Raw genomic sequence first — 25,442 nt, 5'->3', positions numbered from 1 at the left:
TGCTGGTTTCACTCTGACAGACAGATGGACGGCACATCTGTGTGCTCACATCCCCTCTCACTTCTGTCCCAACTACAACACCCCGTGTGATCTGCTCTGTGGGTCAGAGGGGTCCCAGCTGTACCCTCTCTGTCGTTTCACAGAGGAACCCCTGTTACTGATTTTACCTCACCCGGCCCTGCTGGAGCACACACACACACACACACGCACGCACGCACACACACACACACACACACACACACGCACGAACGCGTACACACGCACGCACGCACGCACACACACAGACAGACAGACAGACAGACGCACGCACGCACACACACACACACACACGCACGCACGCACGCACACACACACACCACTGGGACACCAGAGCTGAGAGGGCAGGGCAGGGGGACACTTGACGTCTGGACTGACAGAACCACAGTAAGGGAGGACAGGACCCTCGGTATCTAACCAGGGGGTGAAACAACACCCCTAAGGACAGCGTCAGGGGGGCAGAGCTATCCATAGGGTTCAAAGTTGGGGGTAGGGCTGGCTGGGCGGAGGGAAGGAGAGGTGGAGTGAAGGGTGTAGGGAGGAAGTGTTAGGAACAGGAGGAGCCCTGTCTGTGTCCGGAGGGAAAGGGAAGACAGCGCTGCCCGGCCCGGCCACAGACACAGCTGGTTCCTGCCAGAGGAAGCCCCAACGGAGGCCGAGGCCTGGTGTCTACCGCTATCACAACCCAGCAGCACTGTTTACCTTCCCCTGGGGAACCACCCCTTTCACACGGCGGGGTCAGGACACACAGACACACACCCAGACTGTTACAGTTGCACTCAGTCCCGGCTCACACGGGCGCCACTGCTCTGCTTTCACTGTGTGGACTAGAGGAGGGTTCAGGCCAGTGCACTGCCCCTCAGCCGGAACAACGAGGAAACGAGGAGCCACGAGGCTAGCTGCCACTCCCACACACACACACACACACACACACACACACACACACACACACACACACACTGTTACCTCACACACTCCTGTTGAGTGAGTCGGAGAAAGAGAAGGGGAGAGAGAGACTACTGGGTGGAGAGAAAGAGTATCGGACACAGATAATTACACAAGTCTGGTGGCGCTGCGATCCATCTGATGTGACGTGTCGTGGACGGGAAGAAAGTACGAGGTAAAGGAAGAGTCATTTGAAGACTGTTAGCTGCATAAAGTAAAAAGGAAGGGGAACTTTAAAGAAAGTCTTGTTCGAGTGGGAGGAAGAAGAAGTCGAGTACAAAAAGAAAATCTCTCTGTCTGGCAGCCATGTGATCTGGGCTCATGTTCTAATCATGAGAGCAAGAGGACTCACTCTGTGATCTCCCCAGGCCTGGACGAGTCAGTCAGTCTGTCAGTCAGTCTGTCAGTCGGTAAGCACCCTAAGCACACAGGAGAAAGGACATCAACCCTCCGGTCTACACACAGAGAAAGTGACTTGTGTGGTTTAGTGTGTCCCCTGTCCAGTCGAGAGTTCTAGAAACAGACAGAGGACAGGACAACGTTGTGGATTACTGCTGTGGGGAGGGGGGATGCAGAGTATGGCCGCCGAGGTCCACCTGGAGCGGCAGAGGAGGTCTGACCTACGGAGAGCCTCAACCTCAGCCTCCACCTCGGCCAATTTGACCGCTCCTCCCAGGGTTCCCACGGTGATGCTGACCAGTCACAGGGGGACGCTGTGCAGACGGAACCCTCACATGCTGGAATCTGGCAACCCCAACCTGGCAACCAGGAGCCACCGCACAGCCAACCAAGGTAGGTGGGGATCCTTTTCTGTGTTATGAGAAGTACTACAGGCTGTGCCTCTGTTGGCAGCATGCTACAGTGACGAGTGATTGTGGAGAAACTCCTGCTGTCACTTCTCCTCATTACGTTGGAGTGATTGATGTGTAATCAGGTTGCGTTGAGTTAGCGCCACATGCTCCAGACAAGACATGGAAATTATCTTCCTACTGTAGCTCCTGTAACTATGGTGAAACGTATAAAAAGAAATTGTCATTTGATTTTCAAGGTCAAAGCAGACCCCAACTTGTTTTCATTACTGAAAGCATAGTTTGCTGTCAAAACCCTACACTGTAAAGACATTAGAAGTCAGTGGCACGTGTCCAAGTGGACAGGGGAGGGAAAGGGGTTCAGGCTGGTGAGGACCTGAGGATGGGGACTTCCCTCTGGGCTTCCCCTGGTAGTTGGAGGAGCACACTTCCCTTTATTGTGTTTCTGAGGGGCTAGGGGGAGGGTGGAAGGGTAGGGGAGGGTGGAAGGAGAGGGGGAGGATGGAAGGGTAGGGGGGGAGGGTGGAAGGGGAGGATGGAAGGGTAGGGGGAGGGGGAGGGTGGAAGTAGGGGGAGGATGGAAGGGGGAGGGTGGAAGGGTAGGGGGAGGATGGAAGGGTAGGTGGAGGGTGGAAGGGTAGGGGGAGGTTGGAAGGGTAGGGGGAGGATGGAAGGGTAGGGGGAGGGTGGAGGGGGAGGGTAGGGGGAGGATGGAAGGGTAGGGGGAGGATGGAAGGGGGAGGGTGGAGGGTGGAAGGGGAGGGGGAGGGTGGGGGTAGGGGGAGGGTGGAAGGAGGGGGAGGATGGAAGGGTAGGGGAGGGTGGAAGGGGAGGATGGAAGGGAGGGGAGGGTGGAAGGGTAGGGGAGGGTGGAAGGGGAGGGGAGGGTGGAGGGGAGGGGGAAGGGTAGGGGGAGGGTGGAAGGGGGGGGAGGGTGGAAGGGTAGGGGGAGGGTGGAAGGAGAGGAGGAGGATGGAAGGGTAGGGGGAGGGTGGAAGGGAGGGGGTGGAAGGGTAGGGGGGGTGGAAGGGTAGCATAGTTTGCTGTCAAAACCCTACACTGTAAAGACATTAGAAGTCAGTGGCACGTGTCCATGTGGACAGGGGAGGGAAAGGGGTTCAGGCTGGTGAGGACCTGAGGATGGGGACTTCCCTCTGTGCTTCCCCTGGTAGTTGGAGGAGCACACTTCCCTTTATTGTGTTTCTGAGGGGCTAGGGGGAGGGTGGAAGGGTAGGGGGAGGGTGGAAGGGTAGGGGGAGGGTGGAAGGGGGGGAGGATGGAAGGGTAGGGGGAGGGTGGGGGAGGGGGATGGAAGGGTAGGGGGAGGGTGGAAGGGTAGGGGGAGGGTGGAAGGGGAGGGGAGGGTAGGGGGAGGGTGGAAGGGGGGGGAGGATGGAAGGGTAGGGGGAGGGTGGAAGGGTAGGGGGTGGAAGGGTAGGGAGGGTGGAAGGGTAGAGGGGGTGGAAGGGGAGGGGGAGGATGGAAGGGTAGGGGGAGGGTGGAAGGGGGGGGAGGATGGGAAGGGTAGGGGGAGGGTGGAAGGGTGGGGGGGGGGGAAGGGTGGAAGGGTAGGGGGAGGGTGGAAGGGGAGGGGGAGGGTGGAAGGGGAGGGGGAGGATGGAAGGGAGGGGAGGGTGGAAGGGTAGGGGAGGGTGGAAGGGGAGGGGGAGGATGGAAGGGTAGGGGGAGGGTGGAAGGGTAGGGGGAGGGTGGAAGGGTAGGGGGAGGGTGGAAGGTGGAGGGTTGAGCGAGGCTCATTCATTGTCAAGACCAGGTCAGGACCCCGAGAAACACTACTGACCCTATCAGGGCTGTTAGTTAGGTTACTGGGGTCCCCTCCCTTCCCCATCCCTCTCCTGTCTGTTAGCTTCTTGCCATCTGACCAGCACACTCAACAGCATCACTGGCTAAGGGAGAAATATGGTATAACACTAAGGAAATGGGAGTGTCCTTGTTATCTTAGTCTCATACTTTCTTCCTTTCTCAAATCCCCTCTTTCAACACTGAGAGGACTGTTTTCAAGCACACGCTGTCAACAATGAAAATCTGGTAACTGATTCTTAAAGTGGTGTAAAAACTGGAGTAGTATCTTTAGGTAAAAACTTCACAAATCAGTGAGGCCAGTAGCAGAGAAACACATGAAAAGCATCAGACATTAAAGCTGTACTTTATAGACTCTAAATATTTAAAAGGGGTGCCGTCTTAGAGGAGGACTAATACCCAACATAGTGAATTACCTGCGGCAGCTCCCATTTCATGGCAGTAATGAGCTTTGTGGACATTTCAGTGATAAGCACTCTATAATTAGGCTTAGTCATAAGCGTCCCCTGTAATTCTCTGATAAAAACTCAGCAGAACTGAGGTAAACGCTGGCCCCATCCGTCAGGCTTGCCTCATGTTCCAGGGAGGAACCCATGTCCCTATAAACAACACTCTTTGTCTGATCAGGTAGTTTACCTATTGGGGGGGTACCGTTCAGGCATCATAATGATAATGGCCTTGTGATATTTTCTATGTGTGTGTGTGTCTGTGTTAGTCTGTGTGTGTGTGTGTGTGTGTCTGTCTGTGTGTGTGTGTGTGTGTGTGTGTGTGTGTGTGTGTGTGTGTGTGTGTGTGTGTGTGTGTGTGTGTGTGTGAGGCGTTATGAGACGCGGCGCAGGCTTCCTGTGAGGGAGCAGATGTCGCAGGGCTCAGGCACAGCTGCGGCGGCTGATAACCGCAGTGGCAGGGATATGTCGGCACGCTGGCTCCTCTCCCTGTGTCTTATCACCGCGCACACAGCACACAGCACACAGCACACCACAATGAGGAACTGCCGCCCGCCAACACCAGCACACCCTCACAGCCGGCCCTGAGAGAGGGGAGGGCAGGGGAAGAGGGGGGGGGGATGGAAGGGTGGACGGAATCTAGACAGAGACTTTGAGGGAAAAGGTGGAATGAAATCACAACGAAGCTTTGGATTATTCCTATCATAGGTTTCATAAAAGCTCAGCTCTTCCTAATCCTCCATGGCTAGAGAAAGGCATATGCTTTATGTGCATGAGAGACATTTATGTATTTACAGTGCACACGCTTCAATGGCAACTCCTGTGTTGAGGACATCTGGCTCGAAGGTTGACATATATTCTCCTCTACCTCTCTGTCTTCATCAACAACCTTATCATCCTCCGTCACACAACTGGATTGTAGTACATGTTAGTTCTCTTAACAGAGAGGGGTATAAAACAAGGATGATGGGGGATGGGTCTGTGAGGGATATCATCATGAGAAAGAGAGAATTAGAGGGAGCGAGAGAATGTGAGAGAGAAAGGAGGGGGAGATGGGGGATAGAGAGAGAGACAGGGGAAAGAGAGAGACAGGGGATAGAGAGAGACGGGGTAGAGAGAGACAGGGGTAGAGAGACAGGGGATAGAGAGAGACAGTGGTAGAGAGAGACAGTGGTAGAGAGAGACAGGGGTAGAGAGAGACAGGGGTAGAGAGAGACAGGGGTAGAGAGAGACAGGGGATAGAGAGAGACAGGGGTTGAGAGAGACAGTGGATAGAGAGAGACAGGGATAGAGAGAGACAAGGGAAAGAGAGACGGTGGATAGAGACAGACAGGGATAGAAAGAGACAGGGATAGAGAGAGACAGGGGATAGAGAGAGACAGTGGATAGAGACAGACAGGGGTAGAGAGAGACAGGGGTAGAGAGAGACAGGTGTAGAGAGAGACAGGGGTAGAGAGAGACAGGGGTGGAGAGAGACAGTGGTAGAGAGAAACAGGGATAGAGAGAGACAGGGATAGAAAGAGACAGGGGACAAAGAGAGACAGGGGTTGAGAGAGACAGGGGTGGAGAGAGACAGTGGTAGAGAGAAACAGGGGTAGAGAGAGACAGGGGTAGAGAGAGACAGTGGGAGAGAGAGACAGGGGACAAAGAGAGACAGGGGTTGAGAGAGACAGGGATAGAGAGAGACAGTGGATAGAGAGAGACAGCGGATAGAGAGAGACAGGGGTTGAGAGAGACAGTGGATAGAGAGAGACAGGGATAGAGAGAGACAGGGGACAGAGAGACGGTGGATAGAGACAGACAGGGGTAGAGAGAGACAGGGATAGAGAGAGACAGGGGATAGAGACAGACTGGGATAGAGAGAGACAGGAGATAGAGAGAGACAGGGATAGAGACAGACAGGGATAGAGAGAGACAGGGGATAGAGAGAGACAGGGGATAGAGAGAGACAGGGGTAGAGAGAGACAGGGGTAGAGAGAGACAGGGACAGAGAGAGACAGGGGTAGAGAGAGACAGTGGATAGAGAGAGATAGGGGATAGAGAGAGACAGTGGATAGAGACAGACAGGGGTAGAGAGAGACAGGGAGCAGTTATCCTCTCTATTTCATCTGCACCAGCTTTGCGGTTTCTGTGAAGAACAGATGTTCGCTACTTGATACAGTGCACCATGCCCCTCTCCTTGCTATCTTCAGTCCCAGCACTACCAACTGTCTGCACACACACACATTCTCCCTCTCTTTCTCTTGCATGCCAATGTGGACACAATTGCTTGCCTGAATACATGCGGATGTATTCAGGTGAAAACAGGGTAAATGGAGAACTTTCTACTGCTGCCCAATTGACTTTCTCTCCTGCTCCTACATCCCGCTCTTTAGTAAACATTTCACTTTTAACGAGGTGCTATTTCCTGATCCTTTAGCAGGGCTGGTCACCAGCCACCGCTGACCTCGGGGTCTCCTCTTTCACAGACGCTGAGCTAAACAGTGTGTGTGTGTGTGTGTGTGTGTGTGTGTGTGTGTGTGTGTGTCCTTTGGCCCTGCTACGAATATAAAAATCATGTAAGAGAATTACTGTTTAAAACGAAGAGAGCGTCATTTTGAGTTCAAATTCCCATCGTGCTTCAGAACGGCCACTTTACTGCACGACTGCAGATAGAATGTCAGAAGGTCTATATGGATGCAATTTGTAAAACCAGCGTCAAACGTGTGCTTGACTAGACGGAGCAATGATCCGTTGCTACATTATAGCAGAGGAGCTCTCTGTCCGTCTCTCTCTCATCCTGTGTTTTATATTCCTTGGCATCGTCTGGTGACTTTAAAGATGTTCACGACGCTGATATGAAAGCTGTCAGATAGCACACGGCTTCCACGGTCATACCACCTCAAAATAGCAAACTTCAACGTGAGTGTCAAAAACAACCATGGGAATGTTTCTATAGCGACAAGCTTTCGCTACACCCGCGGTAACATCTGCGAAATATGTGTATGTGGCCCATTCAAATTGAATCTGATTTGATTTCGCGTTTACTTTGCCGCACCAGTGCCGTGGGTTGCATCAGAAAGTGTAGCAACGAACACACAGTATAATCCTGAGCACGATACGTTTTCCATTTAGAGAGAAAGAGATGATTTTGTGTTAACCGCTTCTCCCCCAAAATAATGTACTTTTACACTGCTGCCTTTAATGGCAACTCAATAACAGCGTCCACTGAATGTGGATCCAAGCAGCAGAGCACAATGGAGCTGCGTTCCTTTCAGACGAGAGGCACAGCGGCCCTTATCTCTTTTCAACACGCCAGCCAGCCTGCGACTGGAGCGAGAGGAAAGGATTTACAATGTGTGAGTGGAGGAAATGCTCCAGTCCAGACCTCGGTGAGTTCTCTCCCCGTAGAGCCACCACTGTCCCGTGTGTCCCCGGTCTGTCACAGAGACCTTCATTACCATACCTACACAATGATCAGCCCCTCAATCTACCCCTGCGCATCTCAGACCAGTCCTCCACCACCATCAGATACAGGCAACGCAACGAGGTGGAGAGAACAAAAGAAAGACAGGGAAGAAAGAAAGAGAGAAAGAGAGAGAGAGAGGAGACAAAGCCAGGTCATTTGTGTTCATTAATGCCATCAAAGGGAAGTCAGGGTCTGAGGATGAGTGTCGGGAAAGGAGGGAGTTTCAGTTCATTGAGGGAGATCAATTTAGTTCCCACCTTGTGTTTCTGTTGTGGGGAGGAGTTATCAGACGCGCCACATGGAGGGTCATCTCATCCAACACATCACCCGACAAAAGACAAAATTAAGAAAAGAATGAGGGGCTGTCATTTGGGGAACTGACAAGCCGCCTGCCCGTATTCCCAGAGGAGAATAGCACGCCGTCAATCATAATGCTATCATGGTGACAGGAATCCTTTTTGGTTTCACCCCATGCCCCACACACTGTCACTCACGGTCCCCCTTACCCACCCATCACCTCTCCAACATCCAGTATTATTTACTCTAATTAAACCAAAGGACCCAGGTAAACATAAAACATAAGGATATTCAATCTAAAACATACCTTTACGTTCAGTTTTACACACACACACACACACAAACACACACACACACACGCAGTGTGTGTGGCTCTCAGATGGACCTGCAGGGCCAGGACATGCAAGGCTATAACTCCCCAGCAGGAGAGAGAGGGGCTTTTACCACTCCATCAAGTCCTGGGACGATCCACCATCCATCTCTCTGACAACCCAAATCCCAGGATGCCACATGGAAACCCTGATAGGATGGGTTACTTGCATTGGGGAGTGTGTGAGGGTGTGTACGCGTGTCTGGGTGTGTCTTTAATTCTCCCACCATTCTAAGCCCAATGCAGCACAGTAGCCAGTTATAGTGTTGGTGTCTGAATAATTAAAACAGCCACGGTAAGTATGGAGAAATTGTTTATCTTCGGAAATGCATGGATTGGTGTGTAAACAACACACAACTAGCTCTCTTTCTCGAGAAAACTCTGAGTGAGGCAGACAGAGCTGTAGAATATCTGATTCATCTTGCGACTGCTCACTGGATGGATCAGACTTTGATATGGTAGAGAGAGAATTGTGGCAGCTGTCATAAAGAGAAGAACAAATTGCAATGGCAGGTACAACACAATATACCTTATCAGTTCTCCCTCCAACTGAGAGCAATAATTTTAGGCCACAACTCACTCACTCCAGTTCCGTATGCTTGGTTATAATGGCGGATAGAGATCCCTGTTCCTACTGGTTTGCTTATGGGTCTGTGGCCATTCACTAATCATATCAATAATCATACAGATTATAAATATGATGGATTACCTCCAAACTGCATAACCTGTTTGACATCTGAGATGGTCAGTAATACACAGAAACAACTCATCCCCTTTAAACAGTTCCCCTTACCTGTATCTGAGAGAACACCTCACACCCCAGACACCTGACTGGTGAGACAGGACACACTGGATAGCAGCTGTCTCTGTGTACTCTTGACTGACTTTGTTAGTTCTATAGACACAGTAGAGGTGAGGAGGAGAGTGTTTGTTTTGTCTTCAGTAGGCTACCCCTTTTCCTCCGTGTCTGCAACAAAGCGTAAAGGGCACACGGGTGTAGAATTCTCAGCTAGTGAAACCAGATGAACAGTGGTGCGCGACGGTTCAATGCATCAATAAATGAGCACCGTTTACTTTTAGAATTTTTTAAATTTCCGGCGTCTAATGCAAACAGTCACACACACACACACAGCGCGCACACGCAGCATTCACTCAAACACATACACACACTATGAGGATGTAGGATGGAATAACGGTAGAACAGTCGCACTATGGTGTTTGCCTGCAGATTCTGGAGGTGCAAATCCAACCACTATATTGTTTACAGACACCTTTCAGCCAAAATCACCTTTTGTGATAGCTACTGCACACCGGTATTTTTAAAAACATATGATTTCATCTATATTGTTGCCTATCACTTGTTTTCTTTGGTGCAGATAAATAAATGCGCCTTGACCATGGGCGAAAGTGTCAGGTGAACAAGATTAGGCCTCCCTAGGCTAAAGCAGACATTGTGTATTTATTTTCTACCATTGTCTATTGAGAAGTAAGAGGAAAATGTTCACTGATTGTCAAGTGTCTGAACGAGCAGTTAATTGGGTGGCCATTGGTAGAAATGATGAGATGATGTTGAGGGCATTGCACTGGGAGATTGCCTAGGCGACGAGTGAGGTGGTTTTCGAGCTGCTGTCTGCTGATGTGAGGAAACAGCGGCCCCCATGGGTAGACTTTGGGAAATGATTCTCTATGGGGAAAATGTCAGACAATACAGAATGCATAGAGAATGGTATTAATACTAGAGAATGGTATTATAGCTACTGTAGACGCCCGTATTTACACTTTATCAACCCCCTCTGACCATTTGATGTCGGCTATATATCCTAAACTAAATTATGGAATTAGGCTCATTTAACACTAGGCTACAAATATTCGTTGTTTCTTTGCACATAAAATAGGCCTAAACCAGTGAAGAGAGTTAATAAATCCAATCGGGCTGAAGAAGTAAAAACCTCACCTGGGTGAAAACATTGCATTTCTAGAATTTACTGAGGAACATGATGTAAACTTCTGTACTTGTTTCAAGTATAAATCAATATCCTAGATTTGTGCACAGTGTGTGTCTGTGTGTGTGTGCGTGAGGTCATAGTTTCATGAGTTTTATTATGCGAGAAAAAAAAATGGACAATATGGAGATTAGACGCGTGCTGTCAATTGTCAATGCTATTGCAGAATCGAGCAGCAAGGAGGCTGTCAACTCGTAGATCTGATGAGGAGAGAGGAGGAGAGGGAGAGAGAGAGAGAGAGAGAGAGAGAGAGGTTAGGAGCTCCGTACGCATCCTGCTCCAGATGGCGATTTAAACGCAGACAGACGGCTACAGAGGGATAGAGAGAATCACAAGACTGCACACAAGACCCGCGAGCTCAAAAATAATCGAAAACTACAAAAATGAACCAAAACACGAAATGAGCGACAACAAAGATAACCATTTAAGCGCTCGAAATATGATGAATGTTTTTTATTGACTGGAATTGACAGCATCTCAAGCCAATTGTTTCAGTGGAATGAGCGGTCCTCGATGCCTGAACAGTTGGATTCGGTGGACAAATGACGGTCTGAGAAGCGCGGTGTCTGCTGAGCAAAAACCGAGTGTTTTCACTCAGCTTCGACATTATCAAACAAAGGGAGACTCATTTTACGGATGTATAAAGACTTGATATTGTAAACTAATTTGCACGATTGTTTCAAAGTCGTCTACCGAGGAGTAGCATTTGGAACAAGAGGATCCATATGCCCAGATGAATTTCATATTTTTACATTGGATGTAAACCCACGGCGCGCATCGGACACGGATTTGTGAAGTAGCCTATTTTCTCTTGACAATTTTAAGATTACACAAAATATTGATATTTTGTATCGGTTTGCTGACGGTGAGCACAAATGTTAATACTTAGCTAAATCAACTATCTATGTGGTTTCTGTACTGTATTATCCTATCCTTGCTAACAGAACATGAGATCTAAAGAAACAGCTCACATTTAGATAACGGAGAGAAGTTGTGATTTTTCCCCCCATCTAAATCCAGATAAACTGTTGTTTTTTACCATCATAAACGGGACCGTAAACCAAAGACGTCTATGTACTAAAGAATCGCACAGCTCTGTCTAGCTTTGCGAAATAGTTTTCAATTTATATATAAGAAGTGAATTACCTCATCATTTATTGAACCCGAAAAGTCAACAACACCGCTTTGAATCCAAAGGAAACAAAAACATTTTTTTGTTTGACTGTAAAAGTGTCGAATTTATCTTTTTTTTCTCCTCTCTCTCTCTCTCAATACCTTTCATTATCAGAGAGAAGGAATAACACCTTAATGAATGGTGTTCAATATATCCGAAGGCTTTATCCTTTCTTCCAAATAATGAGGATCGGGGCGTTATAATCGTCATTCTTTGGTCTGGATTATTTTCGCTGCAATTACCTGAACCTGAACCCGACCTTCACAAAGTAAGTCACACTATTAGGCTACATGTTTATTGCAAATGATAAATTATAGCCTACTGATTGTGTGCTTGTTCGATGCGAGAGAGACGTTTGGACACGGTTGCTTCTGGCATAAAGCACAAATTGCATTTTATTGTGTAGCCTATTTTGTACCCTTGAATTTGTACACCTATTTTATGAACTATAGGCGAGGCTAGATGGTGAGGTTGGGTGATAATCACTATTTAGCTAGGTAGCATAGCATAGTAAAGACGTGATTGTACATGTCCCTGGTGTTAATATAACTGCAGACATTATTATGCAGATCTTAAATTACAACCAATGCTCTTCCTATATTATGTCAAATAGCATGTCAAAAGTTGTATTTTCAAGGGCAATAAAATAATTCCCTTAATTCGATTAGAAATCACGTGTTATTATACCGTTTTTCTTGACTTGTTGTTGTTGTTGCCTAAAGCCTGTCAGCTATTTTTTACGGGAACTTTCATTCATGTTCTTAAACTGTAAACATTAGTGTTCAGTATAGTTTCAGTGCTTCCCCATTGATGGCGTTGAATCAAATTGTTCCCCTATTAATGGTTTCATTTTGACACAGACACACTGGAGTCGCAGTGGATGATGGTTCTCTTATTTGGAGAGAAAAAAAACATACAATTACAGGTTAAAACAATTGTGCTGATGTAGAATTTGTGATGAAGAGGCAACAATGTATCAGCCAAATTGAAAGCATTTGTAGCTTCGATAAGCCATATCAGACACTTGACAAGACAACTTTTCATTGGCCTGTAATATTAATGGTAGACTAGTATCAATAACTAGTAGGCCTTTTTCATCGCAAACAACAGAGAAGATAATACATCTTTACGTCGACATAAATATGTATTTGACCACTTTTCCCAGCAATGTTTGTTCATAGCAATTGTGGGGGGCCATAAGGCATCTGCCTTCCTCTGGATACAGGTGGTCTTAATATAAATGCGCTCTTCTAGGTATAGTTGGCCCACACAAATGAAGCTAACGGCACGTGATGTGGTGTCTCTGCTGGTGGAGAGCTCCTTGTGTGATGGAACATGGAGGCGTAAATATACAGTTGTTCGGTCAAGGTTGTGGTTTCTAGGGCTTTGTGTGCTCTCGCATCTGTCGTGTCTTCCTTCCTGTGGCGGTACCTGTACCTCACCACAACTCCCACATCAAAGTATCGACTGAAAGTAGTCCCACATCTAGAGGCCTTGGTTTTGTTTTGATATCTTGTGGCCGCCGTCCTTGAGTGATACGTGATTGAAGGAAGGATGCATGTTCAAAGTATTCAGACCAGGCTCTGCCCTGTTGTCACAAATCTGTTATATATATTTACAAGATATCATCATGTGTTACAGAGGCATGGTAGATGATGTATTTCGCACACCAACTGAACGGGCCAAACTGTTTCTAGAAGCCTAGGCTAACATGTGCACATAACCTGGAATAACCTGATCATCTCCCATGGTGTGAACTTCTGGAATAGGTGGCCTGGAATTGAAAGGCCTCTCTCACCTCTCTTTTCCCCTTTAGCGGTGTACAGGTGAAAGACAGCTGCCCGCCCGTGAACCCCCCCCCCCCCTCCCATGCACTTACTCCGATCTCTCATCTCATGGGTGTGATGATCAGACTCCACAGTGGGTCAATTGCCAGATATTCAATTCACAAAACGGCGCCTCTCAGTTTCAAGGCCAGAAAATGCAATATGGAGCTGGTGTCTGTGCCAGCCAGGATAATGAGTGAGCAGAGCTGTATTGGGCGTCAGAGAGTAGAAGAAGAAGCACATCGGTGAGACAGCCTATTGGCATCGCTGCCAGACAGACAAAGTAACAACGTTGCTCTAGCCTAGTGAAAGACAGAAGGAATTGGGTTGGAAGCAATAGTATTTAATGAAACATCTCAAACTAAATAGGATTAGAAGACATTCTAAACTAGATACACACTCGGTATGCCGAACATTAGGAACACCTTCCTAATATTCGAGTTGCACCCCTCCCCTTTTTGCCCTCAGAACAGCCTCAATTCGTCGGGGCATGGACTCTACAAGGTGTCGAAAGCGTTCCACAGGGATACTGGCCCGTGTTGACTGCAATGCTTCCCACAGTTGTGTCAAGTTGGCCGGATGTCCTTTGAGTGGTGGACCATTCTTGATAAACACGGGAAACTGTTGGGCGTGAAAACCCAGCAGAGTTGCAGTTCTTGACACAAACCGGTGTGGCTTGCACCTACTACCATACCCCGTTCAAAGGCTCTTAAATCCTTCGTCTTGCCCATACACCCATTCAATTGAAACGTACACAATCCATGTCTCAATTTTCTCCTACCGTTCATCTACAGTGGTTGAAGTGGATTTAATGAATTGCATCAAGAAGGGAGCATAGCTTTCACCTGGATTCACCTGGTCAGTCTATGCCATGGAAAGAGCAGGTGTTCCTAATGTTTTGTATACACCGTGTATAAAAGACAAATAAATGTAACTTAAAGAAAGATTACTCTGTGTGGATGACTCATCATGGCCAAAAAGTCACTCACTTGAGCCTCCACGAACTCTGATATCCGTCAGTGGATTCTTCTCTAAATGCATCTGTAAAAACTGAGGACATTTTCTCTGCAGGACATCACATGAATTGACTATTCAATTGGCCCTGGTGGTAAAGATCAGCTGATAATAGACAGACAATAGATGGAGAGATCCAAAGGTGAAACCACACTACAGCCGTTCAGCATTACCGCACATTACCACCAAACATCCCCACCGCCCGCCACTCTTCTCCAAAGGCAGATGTCCCCTCTTAAAGAAAACCATTCATTACCCCACTGGAGTTTATTCCATCTCTGCTACTAACACACTCATATGGATGTCTCCCTCCCGTTTAATGGGCAGACAGAAAAATACCACAGGAGAAGGACTGTGGCCAAAGCCACATGCCAATAGAGAGATGTTATAGTGCAGGGATGGAGTCTCACCGGCCTCCTCTGTGGAAAGAAGCAGAGAGGCAGACCATGCAGTGCGTAGCTCGCAGGCTGCTGCCTGACAAACACCAGTCCTCATAGACACTAAGAGCCCCACTTTGAGGCGTCATAACTCAGCCCACAGTGGTAGCAGAAACATACTGAAGGTATGACCAGGGGGTTGTATACTATTGTAAACTGGGTGGTTCGAGCCCTGAATGCCGATTGGCTGAAAGCCGTGGTATATCAGACAGTATATCACAGGTATGACAAAACATTTTGTTTTTACTGATTTAATTACGTTGGTAACCAGTAGGAGAGTGTCCTTATTGGTCACTCATGGCAGGGTAGGCCATGCTGTTGGTTGAAGGTGATAGTGTCTGTTGCCTGGTCCCCCTGCTGGTTGGTTCGCCAGGTGACAATGTCACAGCACAGTGACCTGCAGCCGGAGTGTGCTGGGCAGCGGGGTGGGGAGCGGGGTGGCGGGCTTGTGCATGTGAGAGGTAATTATTGTAATTTGAGTGCGGGCGGTGCAGGTGAAGTTGGCCATCTTCTAATTAATGAGAGGAGCAGATGGCAGTGGGCGGGAGCACGCAGCCGGCCAGCCGGCAGAGTGTGTGTATGTGTGTGTGTGTGTTTGTGCAGAGGAGAGGAGAGGAGAGAAGGTCAGCTGGTCAGCAGAACACACAGACACCTGGACACACAGGCCAAACGACAATTGCCGGAGCCATCATCCCTGGATATGGCATATACTGTACTGTGCACCATAGCAACACTCACTACCATGACAACAGGATGACTAGATTCTCATCTGTGTAAAAAATAATGCATTTCATATGCGTGTATGTAAATATAGTATAATGTAGTTCTGAGTAACCTATTATAGACAGTAGAGACAATAGTGTATACTAAAAGCAAGTAGGAGATTGGTCAGCATAAGTATATGGGAGGCATTGAGTATAGCAGTGTACTAAGAACACAGCAACTCTGCGTGGGCTGATTAGCCCAGTGCGCAGAGGCTGCGGTTTGTAAGCCATCTGTGTGTTGTGTGCAACAGTGGACTTACCGTGAATGTTCCACTGTCCTGGAATCCCAACCTGTAAGCAGCCGGCAGATTACCCTGTGAACCTAATTCCTATAATGCATTAATACTATTGTGCAATTACATGACCAGGGTTCCACCCGGAGAAGCTACGCACCAAGAGACTGCACACAGGTCAGAGCTGTCAGGGTGTGAGCACCCAACTGTTTCCATGTATCTGTCTGGTATCTCACGCACAGCTCCAGGGTTCTGTCCTCTCCCATGATTTGAACATTAGCAGCCAAAGAGCGCGTTCAAGGGCCAGTTACGTTCCCAGGGAGACCAACTTCATCTCAAACAGAGAAATGCTTTCTTTGGATGAGCTTTTTTTCTCTTTTGTTTATCTGGCAGCGTCTGGCCGTGATGAAAAGTGCAGCAGCTGAGAAATCCATAATCTTAGATAACGTGTGTGTGTGTGTGGGGGGGGGGTGAGTGTGTGTGTGGGTGTGTGGGTGAAGAGAGGTGCAGACCGAGACATTGACACGGAGATAGTGTTTTGGACAGGATCATATCTCAAATCACTGGGTTCTGAGATTGACAGTGAAGTCTTGTTCTCTGGTAACAGTGATAATGGAGAAGCCCATTGTTCACATATTTGTTGATCACCTCACATGTTTATTAAATGACACTGTACATATAGTTCTGCAATGTGTATGGAATCATTTCAAAACCCCATGGAGGCATGCCGAGACATGTTTGCGGGCCTCTGTGGGTATCTCTTATTGCCCATTGAAGTGGCCAGGCTCCAGCCCATTGAAGGGGGCAGACTCCAGCCCATTGAAGGGGGCAGGCTCCAGCCCATTGAAGGGGGCAGACTCCAGCCCATTAAAGGGGGCAGACTCCAGCCCATTGAAGGGGGCAGGCTCCAGCCCATTGAAGGGGGCAGACTCCAGCCCATTGAAGGGGGCAGACTCCAGCCCATTGAAGGGGGCAGGCTCCAGCCCATTGAAGGGGGCAGACTCCAGCCCATTGAAGGGGGCAGACTCCAGCCCATTGAAGGGGGCAGGCTCCAGCCCATTGAAGGGGGCAGGCTCCAGCCCATTGAAGGGGGCAGGCTCCAGCCCATTGAAGGGGGCAGGCTCCAGCCCATTGAAGGGGGCAGGCTCCAGCCTTGGGAACCCAAGCTGCCTGTTGGGGTGCCAGTGAGCCCATAGTGATGGGTTCAGGCGCAGGCAGACCAGTGGTCGATCGCTATGGTTCCCTCCCTGTTTATCCGTCCAAACAGTGGGAAAGACTTTGGCGTTGGGAGCCCCAGTGTGCTCCACATGTGTTTGACATTACTGTGACATGGCCGCCTCTCAGGGGAGAATGAGAATGTCAGAGAGCAGAGGAGCCGTCCAGCTCCCAAACATCTGGAGTAACGACGAACACATTGGCACCGCAGTGTGGGAGCGGAGAGTTACATCTAAACCACATGCACACACACTATACACACACTATACACACACTATACACACACTATACACCCACTATACACACACTATACACACACTATACACACACTATACACACACTATACACACACTATACACACACTATACACACACCATACACACACCATACACACACTATACACACATCATACACACACCATACACACACCATACACACACTATACACACACTATACACACACACTATACACACACTATACACACACCATACACACACCATACACACACTATACACACACTATACACACACCATACACACACTATACACACACCATACACACACTATACACACACTATACACACACCATACACACACTATACACACACTATACACAGACTATACACACACTATACACACACTATACACACACCATACACACACTATACACACACCATGGACACACACACACACACACATATATATATATATATATATACACACACAGACACACACCATGGACACACACACACACACACATATATATATATATACACACATATATATATATACACACACACACATATATATATATATATATACACACACATATATATATATATATATATATATACACACGCATATATATATATATATACACAGCACCCACATGCACGCACACTATACACACACTATGGACACACACACATATATATATATATACACACACATATATATATATATACACACACACATATATATACACACACACACAGCACCCACATGCACGCACACTATACACACACCATGGACACACACATATATATATATATATACACACACACACACAGCACCCACATGGACACACACTCTCACTTGTTACAGAACAAACATATGCTGTACTATACTGCACTTTCACTCAAAACAAGATCTTCTGTGCTTACATTTCCTTTGTGTTGTTATTACACAGAAAAGTGGCCTCTCTTATTTCCCAGGGTACGGAGTGCAGCGCTACAAGACCCATATCACATTTTCTAAGAATTGTTTTACTTTGAGAGAAGATATAAATCTAATCTTACACGTATTATTTGAACCTGTCATGTCTCCGCAGGATAAACGCTTGCAGTAAATTGCCCTCTGATTGTTTTGCTGGTCTCAGGTGTCAGAGCTGAGACTTCCTGTTTTTGAAGAGGACTCAATCAAAAGTGATTATTGTTGTGTTTTCTATGAAATTAGCACTCAACAACATTAGTAAAATAGAGAACACATTAACAACCCATTGACTTAAACCTTGCACCTCAGACACAATATTCTCTTTTGTGACATTGAATAACCAAGGGGTGCAGTCTGTGGACGCATTGTGTCACTGACACCGACTTCATTATGAGAACTGAGCCTGTGAACTGGCGAAAGCTACAACCAAAACACTCATGACAGAGAGAGAGAGAGAGAGAGAGAGAGAGACACTTCATGTTAACCCTCCCTCCCTCCCACTTCCCAACTTCCCATGGGATATGCAGATTAGAGACAGACACAGGAAACACGCTGGAATAATCTGCTGTAGCACTGAACAATTTTTAATCAAACGTACAGCGGGGAAGTTCATATCGCTGCTCCTCACTCGGATATAATGAGTTCCTCCCTTTTCTCCCACCTCGCCCTCAGCCAGCCCCTTATCACACAGAGAGAGAGAGAGAGAGAAACGCTGACTGGAGATAGAGTTATTAAGTGTTCACACACACTCCTCTCCACAATGACTTCTGAGGCGTCTGGAAGGGGGCTGATGGGGGCTGTGGGCTCAGGCTGGGATTGGGGAAGGAAGGCAAGACAGACGATCAGGGGGGTATGGCCTCCTCACATATTTGTGAAATTAGAAAGCTGTTATCTCGTGGAAACAGAAGCTTTGCCACAGATGGTTCCGTCACTCTTCAAGTGGGTTTGAGCCGAGTGCTAAGGATGTGAGGTACTGTATTGTAACTATACTGTTCCCACACAGATCAGGGATTTAATATGAAAAGGGGAGAGATTTCATTGATGTCAGAATTTTTGGAGAAAAAAAACAAAAGTGCTTTGAGGAGGGCCTATCTTCCCAGGGAAACTTTAGGGCTGAATCCCTGTAGGGCGACTTTGATTTGGGGGCGGCTAAAGTTTTCCAGCAGTCTCTGAAATATCCGGAGAGAGTACAGACGACAAGGTGGTGATGCCAGTGAACAAAGGAGGTAGATGGGCAGAAGGGGGGGGGATAACAAAGCGAGAGCGGAAGTGAGGAAGACATTTACAAGTTGGAGAGAGAGCCAGAGAGACTGGGGGATAAACAAAGACATATGAGGACACTTTCCTCAGAGCAGAGGGACAGCGTTCTGAAGGAGCAGAGGGACAGCGTTCTGAAGGAGCAGAGGGACAGCGTTCTGAAGGAGCAGAGGAGACAGCGTTCTGAAGGAGCAGAGGGACAGCGTTCTGAAGGAGCAGAGGAGACAGCGTTCTGGAGGAGCAGAGGGACAGCGTTCTGAAGGAGCAGAGGGACAGCGTTCTGAAGGAGCAGAGGGACAGCGTTCTGAAGGAGCAGAGGGACAGCGTTCTGAAGGAGCAGAGGGACAGCGTTCTGAAGGAGCAGAGGGACAGCGTTCTGAAGGAGCAGATGAGACAGCGTTCTGAAGGAGCAGAGGGACAGCGTTCTGAAGGAGCAGAGGGACAGCGTTCTGAAGGAGCAGAGGGACAGCGTTCTGAAGGAGCAGAGGAGACAGCGTTCTGAAGGAGCAGAGGGACAGCGTTCTGAAGGAGCAGAGGGACAGCGTTCTGAAGGAGCAGAGGGACATCGTTCTGAAGGAGCAGAGGGACAGCGTTCTGAAGGACAGCGTTCTGAAGGAGCAGAGGGACAGCGTTCTGAAGGAGCAGAGGGACAGCGTTCTGAAGGAGCAGAGGGACAGCGTTCTGAAGGAGCAGAGGGACAGCGTTCTGAAGGAGCAGAGGGACAGCGTTCTGAAGGAGCAGAGGAGACAGCGTTCTGAAGGAGCAGAGGGACAGTGGTGAGGGAAACCTGGACAGACACCGACAGACAGAGTCAGGAGTTAACCCTGCAGTTGCCGTAGACTAGAAGATACACCGGCACGAGGATCATGTCTGTGTGGATTCTCTGTCTGTACATGACGGTCAGCTAGGGGCTAGGCCTGTTTAACCACTGTGTGAATGGCAGCAGGCTACTTTAATTAGCCTATTAGCAAACACTATTACCCTGCCAATTATAGGGCCATCTATATGACTGCTCCCTCTCACTGTTTTTTTGGGGGGGGGATAGGCCCTAGTTTGAATGGTGGATTCCAGCCGTCAGTCTGGTCCCAGAGGAAACGCGGGTATTTATTTCAGCAGCTTCCAGTGCTGCAGGCTTCGTGCTAAATGGAGATTTGCAGGGGGAGAAGCCGTCAAAGCTTCTGTTTAACTGGTCACATGACTCCCCTGATTGGAGTCCCTACGCAGGCGGGTTGCGGCCTATGGGGTGCTGGGGATGGAGAATAGCAGAGACACATCACCCACTATGTGACTGCCTCCTCGCTAATGTCATGAGCTATTGTGCATGTGCCTGGGGCATGTGAAGGGGTATGAGATAGGGAGTCACAGCCCGGGGGAGCCGTTAACAGGGATGCAGATGGTGTCAGTGGTGACAGACAGAACAGCTGTTTAACGCTGTGTGAAATACATGGTTCCAGTTCTCAACATTGCCGACTGAGAGGAGGTGAGAACAGCAAGACTCGGTGTTGTTTAATTTGGTCACTTCGGTGCAGGTGTCAATTGGCTGTTTGTGCTCGCCGGTCACAGACACAGAATGAGAGAGAGGAAAGAGACAATAGGCCTTCACACATCCACTGATTCAAAAACGGTCCAACATTTCAAAAAACACACACACATTGTGTTCGAGGGAGATGGACAGGCGATGTGTGGTCAGTCAGGAGGTGTGTGTGTCAGGGGGGGTTAGGTTGAAGTCAGTTTGTGCTCCATAAATCAGGAGTAATGATGTAAGAGGCAGAGCAAACACAGCAGGTCTGGGCTGCAGCTGGCCGTGGGGCTGATCTGGCCAGAGAGAGAGGAGAGAGAGAAACACACAGAGAGCAGAGACGGCAGCTGTCAGACCCCGGTCCCCGTCCTCCTTCCCATCGCACACCTGTCACACAGGAAGTCCGGGCCTGCCACTGTTTCCTGGATACGCCTCCTCAGCCAAACACACTCTCCTGCCTCCTGCTGCAGCCTCTAGACTCTAGAGTCTAGAGCCTCTAACACAGAGATTGAGCTGGGAGCTGAGAGAGAGAGAGAGAGAGAGAGAGAGAGAGAGCATTGTGACGGCTCTGAATGCATCATTCATAACAGGCAAACAAAGTAAATAAGGCCCAGGGAAAACAGATCTATATTTGTGTCTGGCGCAAACGTTTCCCATGTACTCTCAGTGACATGGCTCTGATGTTTATGCTAGTGCTCTATGACAGACAGAGAACAGATCACTGGACAGTTTGGACTTCTTCTCTAACTCTCCCACAGAGACAATGGCCCACATGCCCACACTCATGTGAGGAATATTCCCACGCTTACTCACCCTTCCCCTTCCCCTTCCCATGACCAATCTGAACTAATCCAGATGTACAGCTCGCAGATGGACTCACACTCTCACTACATGCCTCTCTCTCTCTCTCTCTCTCTCTCTCTCTCTCTCGCTCTCTCTATCTCTCTCTCTCTCTTTCTCTCTCTCTCTCTGCTCCCAGTTTGGCTCAGTCAGAAATGCTAGAGTGCTGTACAGGAAGTGATGTCACACAGCCCTGTGGCAGACGGTTGATGGGCGATGACGATGAGGCAGCCAGGCTGTTAACAGCAGCCGGAGCATCAATGTTGTCATTGGCAAAGTTCTTCTTTGTTTTTGTCAGGATTGTCAAGGCGGGCCCTCAGGAGGGCTCCTCGCCCTATTCCCAAGCCGCCCTTCATGCTGCCTGTATGCAATTAACAGAGTAATTAAAAGCCTGATGAGCTAATTGGTGTTTGGTGAAGCTGCAGGTGTTTTGATAGGGGAGCTTGTTTGTGTAAGTGCACAGTATAAACAGATTCCGATCGAGGGTAATTTTTGGCACGGTTTCCCCCCATAATTTGAATAATATGGGTGTTTAGGGGAAAGCAGGTCCATTACCGTTACTGTTAAATAGGCCAAAGTTAATCCAATTGTCATAAATCTTAATCATAAGAGAAATAAACACTTTTATTCAAAGTTGTTCTGGAAAGGTATTAAGTATAAACTCAATTTGGGGAGAAATGACATCATGTGAGGTCAGGTCTGATGGGGTCTTGTTGAACTGTGACCTCATTGTTGTCCAGAGAAGGTGGAAGAGAGAAATGACTTTCATTTAAACTTTTTTCAAGCTCAAATTAAATGTTGTTGTACCCTGAGGCAGAGCTCTCAGCTGGCAGGAGAGAGAGAGAGCGAGAGACAGAGAGAGGCTGAGGCTGCCTCTGTGAGAAGGAGCAAAGGAAGAGAATTGCTCTGAGGAACTGGGCCAAATAAGTCCCCCTCTCCTCCCTGCACCCCCCTCTCCTCCCTGCACCCCCCTCTACTCCCTGCATCTCTCTCTCTTGTTCCATGTCTTCTTTTTTGCTTCCCCTCCCTCTACCCAACCCTTTCCTCTCCACCTCTCTTCATCTCTCTCTCTTTCTATGTCTTTATAGTGTACTTTATATATCCCTGTACCTTCCCCCACTCTCTTCTCTCTCTACCCGCCATGTTTGAGTGTTTTCTCTGTTCTGTTCTGCTCTGTGCCCTCCCTCCCTCCCTCTCTCAGCGTTGGCAGATGTGCTGGTGACGGCTGTGTGCCCATGGCGCTGGCGGTCCCCAGGTGGCAGAGATGACAGTTATTGATGTTCAGGTGTGAGCTTTTTACAGTGGGCCTGGAGCCTCTAGCCAGCCAGCTCCACGCACTCTGAGCACGCTCTCCTGCTGAATGGGTCTGATAGAACAGCAGCAGCAAGAACACAAACAACACAGCAACAAGTCCACCTGAGAATTAGGGCTTTAGCTGCTTGTGAGCACACAGCTGTGGACTTGTCTGATACGATTGGAAGTCCAGCTTTTCTTCCCTTTGGTTGTGTTGCCAGTATGAGTAGAATCTTGGTGCAAACTGCAGAGGCCATATTTTCTTTGCTGAAATTAGGATGTTGACGGATCCAAACAACGGGCCAGTTAGTTCTTGTTGGTATGTGTATGTGTGTGAGATCCCCAGAGTGGCCGCACACTCGTCTCTGTGTCTCGGCCGGTGCCAGTGCCCAGTGCCAGTGCCCAGTGCCGTCCTAACACACTCCAGATGTGCCAGGCCGGGGAGTTGTTCTTGGCACGGCCCGCCTCGGCAGAATGTCACAAATACTTTCCTTTATTTAGGAATGGCTCTGGGTTAGCGGCTGGGGAGAACGGTAGGGGAGGAGGGGAAGGAGAGAGGAAGGGAGCAGAAGGAGAGAGGAAGGGAGGAAAAAGAGAGCTAGAGGGAGGGTGGGAGCAAAAGGAGAAAGGGGGGGGGGGGGTGGAGGAGAAACAGAGCTCCATGGAACATCTGGATTTTATTAGCAGCCATTGGGAAAATGTGAAAAGGACGTTTTTTTTTCTGTGAGTAGCGATATGCTCCATGTAACCACTTCACTGCCGAGCGACGCCCTCCCTGAAGAGAACAGATGGCCGCTAGACTTCAATACAATTATATCAATAACAGTCATCACAGCCGTCAGCGCCACATGACAAGCACACTAAAGTACAGAGAAGCAGGGAACCGAAACTTGTCTCACAAGTGCTGTTGTGTTGGGTGGGGAAGGAAGCCGACACTGAAACGCAGGTCCCTCGTCAGGGCGTTTTCGTCACCATCACCATGAAGTCTCCCTCTCCCTCACAGCTCAAATCAAGAGCTGGCTTTTCCACCAGCCCGCCACTAACATTACCCAGAAACAGCAAACAGAGGGGGGATGGAGAGAGGTGGAGGAATAAACTGTTATGTAGTCGGTAAATGAATAAACACAAAGACGTAAGGGAATACACACTGCTGCACTGAACAACGCAGAGACTGAGAGTCCTATTTAAACATAAACAGAGAAGTAGAGAGTAGAGAGTAGGGAGTAGAGAGTAGAGAGAGAGTAGGGAGTAGAGAGTAGAGAGTAGGGAGTAGGGAGTAGAGAGTAGAGAGTAGCAGTATTGGTTCCTTGTTTTCCATGTTGTTCTACCTTTCTCCCTGGCCATGCCTCATGTCTCAGACATCTGAGTACTGTATCCGCTGTCTCTGACTGGTGCAGACGAGGAGAGAGCTGATCTCTCCTGTGTATTAGACCGTTTTACACTGACCTTGTCCTGGTCTGTCCTGGTCAGCTCGTGTCCTCTGCCCAGTAACTCAGTGGTAACTAGGTCAGCCCAGGAACCAGTGTGTCTGGCCTCATCCCTCTCTCCTCCTCCTCAAATGGATGGAGTGTCTGAGGACCCCCTCCTCCTCCTCCTCCACACAGCTGGGGTCTCAGCAGTTACACACCACATGGGTCACCGCTGCACTGCCGCCACACCCTAAATGGTTTTAACATATATTCTGTGAGTTATTACTGTATGTGCTGTGAGGCTCCTGCTGCGCCCAGTCTAACTTTCCCTATGTTGTCTATCTTTCATTCTACACACACACACACACACACACACACACACAGACACGTTCACACACATGCATTTTCTCCCTGGGCCTTTCAGTTCTCCATTATTAAACAGAAATGTATTCCCCACTGAATGTTTGTTTTCACTAAACATATTTGTTCAACCCAGTCTGTGTAGTATCGCAGTGATTCTCAAGTAACAGGGTAACGTGTATATTTGTTTCTGCTTGTTCCGTGCTTGTACATTTCTGTGGAGGGAGCTGGGGGTGCTCTCTCTCCAAGGCTCTCTCACACCCTGTCATTAGTGAACCTAAAGCTGAACTCTAAATCAGCTCAAGATGATCCCCAGTCTGGTTTCTAACACAAAGAGAGATAAAGACAGAGAGAGACAGAGAGACACAGAGAGAGAGAGACCGGGAGAGTGACCGAGAGACAAAGAGAGAGACACAGGGAGAGAGAGAGAGAGAGAGAGAGAGACCGAGAGACAAAGAGAGAGACACAGGGAGAGAGAGAGAGGCACAGAGAGAGAGAGTGAGACACAGAGAGAGGAGAGAGAGAGTCTGCCATTCAGACAGGTTGACTGAGTTCTCCCAGGCAGGAGGACCTTTACATCATCATCAATGCCAGGTTCATCCATCCAGCATGTCTGATCACTATCTAACCCACTATCCCTCTGCTCCAACATCTCCCTCCCGTCAGACCTAGTCTATTCTTTATGGTGCCTCCACCCACTCCCATGCTAAGGGGT

The 25,442-nt window shown here is 48.5% G+C and overlaps 1 protein-coding gene across 1 annotated transcript in view; it reads left to right on the top strand.

Annotated features, from left to right (window-relative positions):
• The first annotated feature begins 941 nt into the window (after window positions 1–941).
• Window positions 942–25,442, top strand: part of LOC115113575 (protein CBFA2T3-like) — a 59,186-nt gene continuing 34,685 nt past the window's right edge. The window contains 1 exon segment of the mRNA XM_065013027.1: window positions 942–1,777. Coding sequence (XP_064869099.1) covers window positions 1,551–1,777 — 227 coding nt within the window. The 5' untranslated portion in view covers window positions 942–1,550.

Source organism: Oncorhynchus nerka, linkage group LG28 (genome assembly GCF_034236695.1).
Source record: "Oncorhynchus nerka isolate Pitt River linkage group LG28, Oner_Uvic_2.0, whole genome shotgun sequence".
NCBI lineage: Eukaryota > Metazoa > Chordata > Actinopteri > Salmoniformes > Salmonidae > Oncorhynchus > Oncorhynchus nerka.
Note: the sequence above shows the minus strand (reverse complement) of the source record. Positions and strands in the feature narration are given on the sequence as shown.